Source organism: Macaca mulatta, chromosome 6, assembly GCF_049350105.2.
Source record: "Macaca mulatta isolate MMU2019108-1 chromosome 6, T2T-MMU8v2.0, whole genome shotgun sequence".
Classification (NCBI taxonomy): domain Eukaryota; kingdom Metazoa; phylum Chordata; class Mammalia; order Primates; family Cercopithecidae; genus Macaca; species Macaca mulatta.
In genome coordinates this window covers 177671139-177683159 of record NC_133411.1, presented here as the reverse complement: position 1 = coordinate 177683159, position 12021 = coordinate 177671139, and the positions used below count along the sequence as shown (strand labels likewise).

The window sequence follows — 12021 nt, the reverse complement described above, 5'->3', positions numbered from 1 at the left end:
AGTCCCTTCCTCTCTCAGGGCTTCTCTTTCCTTGCCATCTCTATGGGCCCGTCTAAGTCTGAAATTCGGTGGTCTTTTTCCCACTCATCTCAGCAGACAAGTTAGGGCCTTTTGCTTTCAGCGTGGCCATCATCCCCATCTTACCAATTGGGAGAACAAAGTGGCTGGGCAGGAGCCAAGTCCCTGGTTATGGCTCAGTCTCTCTTCCCTCTGATAACTTCAGGGGCAGTTATACAAGCAGCAGAGATGGGATACCAGGCGCAATACCCACGCGAGCGGTCGCAGGGACTTGCCCTGTGAGAGGTTGGGCTGGAGACGCATCCCTCCCCTCTCACTCACTTGAGTGTCCCCTGGACCGGAGGCAGCGCCGCTAATGATCAGTGAGGAGCTGGGAGGGGTCTCCACTGTCCCAGGCTCTGCTCTGTCCCCCTTGAAGTCATCAGGCCGTGATCCAGGGGGCCTTAAAGACATCTGAAGGTTAGGAATTGTAGTTGCTGCCCTGCCCTGTTTGGCCCAGAGACAGCTTTGGCTTCAGATGGAAAGCCCAGAGCCAAAGTGGTGACCAAGACTTCCCAGAGGGGAGACACGTACTTCAGCCGCATCCCCATCCCCCTTTTCTGGAGAAGAAATCCGCCTCAGCAGAGCAGCGTTTTAGTGCCACTGAAAGAGCTCCAAGAACAGATAGCGTGGACGCTTATTTCACAATGAAGACACGAAGAGCAAGTCCACGTGCTCCCAAGCAAAACATCTTATAACACGAGTTCTATAGCCTAGTGCATCACTGTGCTCTGAGTTAAGGCCACCTTTCTTGCCAGTAGATAGGCTCGCTCAAGGACAGTGTGGGTCATGAGACCACCGTAAGAGCATGCTGTACAAGACGAATACATATGTGCATGCAGACAGATGTTCCCCTTTCATCAGAGATATAGAGAGTGAGTCCTTCTATCCCAATATAAAATTGCTATTCCCATTCCCCTCTGTTTCCCAGCTTACAGTCACATAATTTGCTGGGTAAAATGGTAGGTGTTTCCTTACTTTGTCCTCCTTGGAAATCCACTGCCTCTACCTTCCCCAACATGTGTGGACAGTAAGGGCTGGGTTTGTTGACAGAGCTCAGTAGAGTGCCTAGGACACCCCGGCTTGTGCAGGTGAGATGGGCTCAGAGGGGCCCCAGGTGTCTTGGACAAGTGATTTTGCCAGCACAGAAAGCTGTGGTGGAAAGAAGACAGCTGCAGACAGATTCCCATCTCCCACAGCCACTCCACCTCCCCATTCTACAGCTCATCCTACCTACCAGAGCCCAGGTACTCAGAACTCAGGGAGCTTCCCTCAGGGCCCTTCCAGAAGGAAGGCTCGCCTCTGTCGCTTGGTGACATTTAGCCCCTCCACATCTGCCAGGCTTCTGGGCTGGTGTCCTTCATGTACGCATCTTCTCATTTAGCCAAGGTATGCTTCTGGGTCCGTGTTTTGTATGGAGCTCTGTTTTAGGCACTGAGAGTACACCAGTGATTAAGACTGAAAAAAACACTGCCATTATGGAATTTACATTCCAATCTCAGTCCAGACACGGAGCAAAGTGGAGGGACTTCTGCCGTCTAGCTCTCTGTGGCCCACAGGGAATGGGCTTGGTCCATTGACACCGATCACAGGAGAATGTTTCTAGGGAAAACGAAGCCATCTTTCAACCTCATTGTAAGCCAGAAGTGTTCTGTTGAAACAGGAAGGTAACTGTCCTCACCATGTGTGAATGCCTGGCTGGTGAGCTGCCAGCCCAGGGTGCTATCAGAGGCTATAATTACCATTGTTTCTCTCTGCGTAATTAAAGGTGGTGTTAGTGACCTGGTTAAGGAATCTTTTTCAAAGACTTTTTTTGCCTTGACAGCATCCCTTGAAATGTAGCACACACAGCCAAACAGAATGGGAGTCACCCTGCGGAAGACCCAGCGAGTTCCCAGAGGGACTCAAGGCTGTGCCGTGGGTCTGGTTTAAAACAGAATTAATTTCAGAACGGAAGTCAGAAAGGGGTACTCTTGGAAGACTTCTGTGTTAGAACTTCCACCGCCGTTATAAGCCCTCGGATATGGCATCTTTCTTTCCCCTTGTCCGACACACCCCATTCAAGTAATATTTTCACAGATCGAAAGAGGGAGGGCCGTCCAGTCCCTCCGCCTGAACAGATGGAAAATGCAAGAGTTCAGACTCCCATTCGTGACATTTCCAAACAGGAAGGTGTCCCAAGTGTGGGGCTTCTCCCTGGCTTTGTCAGGTGTGCTCTTCTCTTGATGTGGAAGGCCAGGTTTGGCAGTTTTCTTTAGGGAACGCCATCTGTACTTCAAACACCCTGACATCTGAGGCCAACCGCTCCCAACCTCCCTTTGATGTGGGTGATGGGATGGGAGCCTTTCACACTGTAGAATTCCCTTTGCTGTCTGCAAAGAGAGCTGGAGCAGAGGAGGTAAAGATGTTAGGTATTTTCACTCCTTCCCAGAAAGAACTTCAGTAATCATGCAATCCAAACTCCTTATTCACTGACACGGTACCAAAAAAAGCTCAGAGAGAGGTACTGTGATTTGCCAAAGGTCTTACAGACAATTTGCGGCAGAGCGGACCCAATAATAACAACGAACATTACCAAGCTCTTACCCTGTGCCGTGTATTCTTCTAAAGACATCTCAGGCATTACCTACCTTTGCCTTCACAACAAAACCATGCTATGAAATAAGTATTGTTATTTTCCCCATTTTACAGATGGGAAAACTGAGGCACAGGAAAATAAGGATGAAGTGATAGAACCAGGAATCAGATAGAGGTGGTGGGACCCAGAGCCCACAATCTCAGCCACAACACTCTCCCATTCCAGAGCCGAGGCTCTTACAGGTTGGCTCTCTGTGGTTTCCACTTTCTCAGAAGTGTAAAGGCTTTCCCAGTTTGGAAGAAAGCCAGTATCATCACTCTGTCTAGGAGAATGTTCCAGCTGGGAATTTAGTGTAATTCATCATCTTTCTGGCATTTTCCATGGTCTCCATTAGATCCACTTGTGTGGCACTGGCAACTTGGAGGTCCATGTACCCTGGCCAAGAATATTTTCTCAAACATCCCCACTCTGAGGCCATGTTTTCAGTTTTTGTTTTGTGTATATGTAAGTGAGGTCAAGGGAAGTAAGAATCTTTGGTCATTGGGCTGGTATTTTCTGGGAAGGTGAACGTTCCAAATCAAGCTGTAGATGTCAACTGGAGCCCCTACAGGAGGATCCACCCTCGGGCCCATGAGGACTATTGAACGCGGAGAGCGCGCCCCTCTGTTTGAAGCCTCAGCGTCCCAATGGGACACCAGGCTCAGCTGGTCATCTGGCTCAACCCCAATATCTAGACACACTCTGGCTTCCCAGACTCAGTTTCTCCAGTGAACAGGGGCCAGACCAAAAATCACTTTTTCCCTGCAGACTTTTTTCATGTTCTGTGTTTAATCTACAATTAAGAGCCCCGAGCCAGAGGCCCCATGTCCAAGCAGTGAGGCAATCTGCAGACCTCATCTAAGTTTGGTCTCAGTCATGGCTCTTTTCCCTGAGAGGGCAATCTGGAAAGACACTGAAATAACCCCCATTGGCTGCATCCAGCAGCAGTGGGATGAGGTCCTGGGAGGGATGTGGGGTTGAGCTTCTATATTGGACCAAAAAATCCACATTTGGAAAGCTAACCGTATGATTAAGAGTCTTACCTCACTTTGAGGGAATAGTCATAGCACGAAAATGTTTACATTGTCTTTAAAATATTTGCATTTACCTCTTGTATTCAGGATTTAATGTGACCACCAGAGAAAGTGATTTAGATTCCTGGTGACTCTTTGAGTCTTGAGTTGGGTTAGTAATGGATATGTCTATCTACATTTGGCTTTCTAAATGAGCTCCTTGGGTACTATTTGCTTGGCTTTCTATCACTTTGCTTGAAATTCACACTGATTCTCACCTCAAACAAAATTAACAGCTGGCTTCAAAATATGTAGTAACTTATTCACCTTTTTTTCAGGTGAGATAGGTTTTATTTGCATGTTCCCTAGACATAGAAGCCATTTGGAAATGCCTTGGGTGTAGCTGCTGATGGGGGTATTAACACTTCGACAACATCAATGCCCCAAATGGGGAAATTCTACCACCTGGTTTTGGTAGCCCTGTGGCTTGCAGCCACTAGAGAAAGGTCTAAAAGCTATATTTACACTCAGCATCCAGTCACCAGCTAAAAGTCAGAACCCAAGATGCACCTTGGGAAAGTGGTCCCATCGTAAGCTCTTTGGATTCTAGCAGCGTATTTTCATGTGTGATTGATTCCGAGGGCCCCTCTTTCTCTGAAAGATGGAGATGACAGGGCAACAGAGCAGGTGGAGCAACTCAGACAATGAGGTCAAGGTCAGACTCTCTCCTCTTTGCTGAATATTTAGCCTGTGGCACCTGTGTCTCCCAGGTGACAGGAGATGTCAGCTGGTGATCATTTTTCAGACTGCTGTCAGGTCATGCTGTGCGCTTAGGATGCTGGTTAAGCACACAGAAGCCCAGGCAGCTCCTGACACTGACATAAGTTGACTGTTGTGCCTTGGCTCCACAGCCCCCCACTCGGAGCCCCCATCCTGCAATGCCAACTCCATCTCCTGCCCTTCGCCCTGCACGTGCAGCAATAACATCGTGGACTGTCGAGGGAAGGGCTTGACGGAGATTCCTGCCAACTTGCCGGAGGGCATCGTCGAAATGTAAGTGCACCTGTCTGACACCCCCCACAACTGTCCCTGGTGAGTTCAGCTCCCTGTCCCAGCCGATCACCCACTAGGCCATCAGCATGTGGGGCTGTGGGAGCTAACCATTAAAAACACTCAAGAATCTCTTTGCTGTCCTCCCACACTTTCCCAGCTATGATAGCTCAGTGGTCAAGAGCATAGACTCAAGATCAGAATCCGCAAGCTGTAGCCTGGGGCCAAGGATTCCTACCGCCTATTTTTGTAAATAAAATGTTTTTGAATACCTCCACATCCATTTATGTGTGTCCTGCCTATGGCTGGTCTCGTATGGCAGTATTGAGCAGCTGTCACAGAAGACTGCACGGCCCACAAGGCCTGAAGTATGTTCTCTCTGGCCCGTCCCAATGACTTTGCCAATCCTCGCCTTAGAGTCACACTGTATTTGTATCCTGGCCATACCGTTTACTAGCTGTGTGACATCAGGTAAAATAATGTCTCTTTCATCTTTAGTTTTCTCACCTATATTAATGTGATACTTATGGTATGACACCTCAATGGGTCATTGTGAAAACTAAATGAAATACTACCTGTGGAGCACTTCATACAGTCCTCTGCACATGGGCAGGTACTCTGTAAAATAGTGGTGGAAGTAGTAGGACGTAAATAAATGATTTACTCATTTCTTAGCTACCATTATCTGAGAGGAGGACTGAGCTCCTAATTACCTCAGATGTGATTTTTGTCCTCTCAATTAGATCTTTATTAGGTAACGACACAAGATTGTGTATGTCTCTGTGTACACATGAATGTCAAAAATTCCAGTAAAATCTATTTGTCCACATAGTTCGGTCTAGTCCACTCTCCCCTCATACATTAGAAAATGGCCAGTATCTCATTCTAAAATGAGTAGAGGGCCAGTCAACGTTGACCTCAAGGTTACTCTTTAAATAGCAACTGTTGTTTTCATTTTTCTGCCTTCACCTTTAGTTGGCTTGATTAAAAAGATCATTATATGGAACCTTTCTACTGAGAACATCATTCGGTAAAATCCCCCCAAATAAAAGATACATATTCATCCCTTGCCTTTCTGCTTTGTCGTAATCTCCCCCCTTTCTTCTTTCCTCCTCCTCTTCTCCTCCTCTTCCCCTTCCCTGTGTGTGCCCTTCTGTTCCTAATGCATTCCAATTGAGGGCCATTGACTCTTTCATTCATTCTTGTATTCATTCAGTAAACGTCTGTTGTGGGCCCACTGTTTTCCTGTCATTGTTCTGTGCTTGGAAAGACAGGAACAAACAAAACAGACCCATTTCTGCCTGTATAACACTTGCATTCTAGTGGTAGCGGGGATAAACGAGCAGCAAAGTAAAGTAAGTTAGATAACATGTCAGAAGGTAGATTCTGTGGAGAAAAATAAAACAAGAAAAGGACAGGAAATAAGCGAGAGAACCAAACGGCTATCTGGAGGAAGAGTATTACAGGTTGAGGGAATCGCATGTGCAAAGGCCCTGAGACTGGAGTGGGCCGGATGCTCCAGAAAGCCGGTGTGGCTGGAGTAGAGTAGACAAAAGGGATGGTAACAGGATGAGATCAGAGAGGTAAGGAGGGGCCACATCCTGGGATGTGTTAAAGACTTTGGCTTTACCTTGATTGCAATGGGAAGAAGCACATGACTTACCAGTGGAGTGGAGTCTTCACTTCTTCTTTCTTCACCTACTTTGCCAGCTTTTCTTTGATTCTTTTACAGTCCCATTTTCCAGCCCTAGCAGACACAACCCGTGCCTCCATACCATCTGGCAGGCAGGAGCTGGTCAATAAAGGGTCCTTTCTTCCTGCCATCCCCGCCTTCTGCGGCCCTCCGCCTTCCTTTCCACAAACACTGACAATTCATTCCCTTAGGGTTTTAATGCACCTCTCCTTCGGTCCCTGTGGTCCAGTGCCATAGCTTTAGAGAGCTCTCCCTCTACAGAATCTACTTAGTCCTCACCTACCTCTCCTGCTCCTCCTATGGCCTTCCAGCATACTATCTAATTTACTTTAAATATCTCCCTCCTTCCATCATTCCTCCTCTTTCCTATCCTTGCCCTCTTTCTTTTTTGCACTGTTACCCTTTCTTTCTTTCTTTCTTTTTTCTTTTCTTTTTTTTTTTTTTTTTTTTTTTTTTGAGACAGAGTTTCGCTCTTCTCACCCAGGCTGGAGTACAATGGCACAGTCTTGGCTCACTGCAACCTCCACCTCCTGGGTTCAAGCAATTCTCCTGCCTCAACCTCCCGAAGTAGCTGGGATTATAGGTGCCTGCCACCACACTCAGCTAATATTTTTTGTACTTTAGTAGAGAGAGGGTTTTACCATGTTGGCCAGGCTGGTCTTGAACTCCTGACCTCATGTGATCCACCCACCTCAGCCTCCTAAAGTGCTGGGATTACAGACATGAGCCACCGCGCCCAGCCTCCTCTTCATCATTTTCTCCCTCCCTTGATGCATTTCTCCCCTTCTCCCCCTTGCTCTACCCACGGTCTTCCCTCTTCTCTTCCCCCCTCCGCCCATCTCTTTCTCCACCCAGTCAACCTTCACTTCCCTTCCCTCACCATCCACACCACAATGGGCCTCTGGCCCTCCCACAATGGATGTTCAAGACAGAATTCTCACCAGCCCTCATCTCATTTCAGATTCCTATGTATCATTCCTTTCCTTCCCTGCCCCATCTTATTCTTTTCTCCTTCCATCTGCCAGGTTTTATGTTTTCTCTTTGGCAGCCACAGACTGTCCCTTGGCTAGGTTCCAAAACTGCAGTCTGATGAAAGAGTCCAGTCCAGGTAGCCAGGCTGTAGCCAGTGAACCCACCCCAGCCCTGATTGAGGGGCTCTGGGCCTGCCACCCCGCTTCCACTTCACATCTCTATACTCTCAGCTTGGACCTCATGGATACACAGCTCAGCTCTCCAGGAGAGAGAAATTGCAGATAATCACATCAGAGGTGGGCTTTGTGCAGGCCAGACCATACCTGGAAGGTTGGACTCACACCTGGATGTGTTGAAGTTTAAAAGCAATTTGACAAGCTTGAACAGTAATTGCCAAAAGCCTGTCTATTATGATTGAGTTTTTCCCTGTTATCAGGTAAAGTGAGAAAAACAAGAACAATGTGATATTTTTCTATTGAGCAAAAATATTCAGTTTAAAGGAGCATCCTTTAAGTTTTTGGACTTCCTTATTCTGTTATCATTGTTTTTAAAAATGTCTTTTATTTTATAAAATGATAGCCACTGAAGACAGAGTAGTCTGTGTATGTTATATATGTGTAATTATTGTATAATTATAATTTATGTGTATTGCATAGTACACATACCACAGATTGCCATAACTGGCAAAATAAAAGGTCTGGTCACCACCTAGTCTTTGAAATCCAAAAGTCTGAGAATGACCATCCTAGCTAGAGTGTTTCCAGAAATAAACAGAGACAACCAACCAAGAGGTTAAGAGTATAGACTGTGGATCCCAGCAGACATGCATTCCAGCTTTGACTCTGTCTTGTAGCCATGGACAGATAACTTTTCTGAGCCTTGGTTTCCTCAGTTGCAAAACGCAGAGGCTAATGACACCTCCTTACTGGTTCTTAAGAAAGTTAGGTAAATGAATACAGTAAAATGCCTAGCATTGTGTCTGGTCCATAGGATATACTATATTAACAATGCTTGTTGTTAGTTCACACTGGCAAATACTACAACTATCACCACGACCTTTATTAGGATGATGACAATAGTTAGAAACCACATCCTAGGAGCTGGAGCTACCTACACAAAAGATTTCTCCATAAACATGGGTCAGTTCTTTGAAGGGTTATGGTTGAGAGAATAGGTTCTGGAACTAGACTTGCCACTTGCGTTATGACTTGAACCTGGGAGTAGCTCATCTTCATGCAAATGTATTCATATATGTAAATAAGACTGCCCCTGTGTATCAGGCACCCACGGTCTACCAGATGGATTGCCCAGGACTTTTCTTGCTGTGCTTGCCTCCTCCTCCTCTGTGATAAAATGAAACTGAAAAATTAAAGCAGAGGCGACAAGTCTCTATGGTTGGATAGGGAAGTTCGAGAGGTGACATGTAAGAGAGAACTTGAGAGTGGGTTGGAGGGGGGATCCTGCTGCTTCCATGTATCTGGGGACCTGTGTGATGGCCTAAAAGTCTTTTGTCATGTGACAGGTCAGCAGATGGGTGGGAAGATGAGAAAAAAGGGAGCAGAGAGTTGAAGCAGCAGGATGCACCCCAGGATGAATGGGAGGTATCTGATTTATCATTCCAAAGACATCCAAATGTGGCTTTTTTTTTTTCTTTTTCTTATTGAGAATTCCACCCCTTGTCCATGGCCACCCATATAATCCAGATTTGTACTTCCTCCTTAGGAATGTTTTGTACCATGTTAAGCTCTCCACTCCCTCTTCTCAATCCTTAGCTACTATTAATTCTCGTAAATTGCCTTAACCTTGGGAGGGGCTCTGCACTCCCCAACTTTAGGGGAAGGGGAGGGAGTTGACTTTCTCTCATGCAAAGCAGTCTTGCAGACTCTCTCTGATGCTTCCCAAGCCAAAGCAGCTCAGAGGAGTGTGTGCTGGTGTCCCCGAATACCAGAGCCAATTCCTCTAAAAATAGCTTTCTTCCAGAGAACCCATAGCGAAATGATGATTCACTGCAGATTTTCTTCGAAGCTGAGCTCCCACCAATGGCACCATTCTCACTGCACCCTGTCGGTTCTCTGAACCAGCTCTGGCTTCCAGCAGGGTTAGATTATGGGAAGCCCCAGAGACCCACATGTTCCTCTGCTCTGTGGTCTTCAGACGCCCTTATGAGTCTTCAAAAGCTCTGGAGGGACCATCTGTCCTTAGAGTCCCATCTTCTTCCACTTTTGCTCTGTATCTCCCCATGGTGGTATCCCGTGTCTCATATCTTCCGCTATGGAAGCTAAATGTCTTCCATGAAGAAAGGCTATGGACAGATTTCCATGTCCAGTCATAAGTGAGAGCATCTGGTGGGGGAAATAGCCCCAGTTTTCCCCCTGCCCCGCCTTAACCATTGTTTCTCTGAGATAGGGAGGCAGCCGCTTAACAATAGCAAATATTCCATTCTTACCAGCCCCCAGGGGTTTTGAAAGACACACAGAATTAAAAACACAACAAAACAAACCAGCAAACAGAACCAAAGAGCTGGAATGTTCTGGAAATCATAGACATCAGTGACTCTTGGATTTTCTGAGAGCACCAGGTTTCCATGTGTGGGACTGCCACATGGAAGGAGGGGTGATAGGGTGGCATGGGAGCAGGTGGTATGAAGGAGAAGCTGATGAGACAGAGTGGCTGGGAACAGAGCCTTGGGATCCATACTCGGCGGGTTTGAATCCCTGTTCTGCCTCTTACTTTAAAGCACATTCCTTAACATCTTCATGCCTCATTCAGTTCCCCGCTTTGCATAAAGGGGGTCATCATACCTACCTAGAAATCTCCCATGTAGATTAAATAACATAACATGGAGAAAGTGAGCACACTGCACTGTTTTGAAGCTACTAAAAAAATGTAAAAAGCAAAAACCTATGCACATATATATGTATGTGTCATCACAGAATGATTTAGTCTCAAGTTCCCATGCAATTCTTCATCCATTTTTTTCTAAGACAAAAAAATAATTTCCTCTGTGGCACCTGAGCGCATGCACAGAATAAGAAAAGCAAATCTTGCTCTGTGCTGTGTCTGTACCTCTGCTTTCTGCAGGCAATTCCAGGTGTCTCCACACAGCACAGGTTGGGAATGGCTTTTTCTCAGATATGCCTACATTCCTCATCTTCTCTATGGATCAAACATATAAACTGGATGGGAGAGTCTAAGACGCTCTACCTTTCTTTGTTTCTTTTTTTTTTTTTTTTTTTTTTTTTGAGACAGAATTTTGCTCTCGTTGCCCAGGCTATAGTGTGCAATGGTGTGATCTCGGCTCACTGCAGCCTCCGCCTCCCACGTTCAAGCGATTCTCCTGCCTCAGCCTCCCAAGTAGCTGGGATTACAGACACCCACCACCATGCCCAGCTAATTTTTTGTATGTTTGGTAGAGATGGGGTTTCACCATGTTGGCCAGGCTGGTTTCAAACTCCTCACCTCAGGTGGTCCAACTGCCTCAGCCTCCCAAAGTGCTGGGATTACAGGCGTGAGCCACCGTGCCCAGCCAACAGTCTACCTTTCTGAAGAACCGTGAGGACCAGTGGTAAAGAAAGAGAGGCCAGAAAGGGACGTCCCCAGAAGGTGTGCCCAGAGCATAACCTTAAAAGGAACCTTCCTTTTCAGCCTTCTTCCAACATAGGGAAGCATTAGGAACTGAACCTTTGGGGTCTGAGTTGTCTGGTCCATCCAACTAGCCCAGGATGACTTAGAGGAAGAATAAACAAGGGGCTTCCTTCCTTCAGCGTGATCTGGACATCCTAACAAGAGTTCCCAAGTCAAGGAAGGCTGAGAGAGATGGGAAAGAGTTAAGAAACCACAAAAGTGTCTTCTAGGTGGGAAGCAGGATAGCCTAAGGGTCAAGGACACAGGCACTTCAACCAGACCAACGTGGATTCAAACTCAGGCTCCACCATTCACTAGCTATCTGACCTTAGGAAAATTAACCTCTTTGTACCATTATTTCCTCATCTGTAAAATGGGTATATTAATAACACTACTTGGTTCATAGTACTGTTGGAAAGAAATAATTTGAGCCAGTGTATGAGGAAGACAGTGTCTGACACATCAAAAGCCCTCAATAAATGGTAGATGTTCATCATATTATCAACACCACCACCACCACCAATGTTTCCACACACTCCAGGACCTTTTAACCAGGTGACTTGCAGACATGCCCCTGCGCCGGCCGTGCCCCTGCCAGTCTCCCTGACATAATGTTGACTTCTGTATTGCTAGAAATATATTGTGTTTAGTCACATGTTTGCAAATGGCAGATCATTAAGGCAGCATCTGAGGAACTAGGGCAAATCAATACAGAGCACAAATGGCTGAAATCCCCATCAGATGTTCCCATTGTTTTTGCTGGTGCGCGAAGACACTCAGATGTTTGATTTGTATGTTTGTTTTTATGCTAGTTCTATTAAATCAGTTTGCAGCCTGAAGAATGTTTACCAGACAAAGAAAGACACATGTGCCAGTTAAGAGAGACCTAAATCAGCTGTTGGCTTCAGACCATCCCTAAATGTGACAGTTTTTGCTGATGCGAATGCTTCTTTTTGTCCTTTCCATTGAGCTTTTCACACTAGGAGTGTGGACCT

General features: G+C 46.3%; 1 protein-coding gene across 1 annotated transcript in view; it reads left to right on the top strand.

Annotated features, from left to right (window-relative positions):
- Window positions 1-12021, top strand: part of SLIT3 (slit guidance ligand 3) — a 641372-nt gene that overhangs the window by 489813 nt on the left and 139538 nt on the right. The window contains exon 9 of the mRNA XM_015141360.3: window positions 4599-4740. Within this exon, the coding sequence (XP_014996846.3) occupies window positions 4599-4740 (142 nt within the window). The remainder of the gene's footprint in view (window positions 1-4598; window positions 4741-12021) is intronic.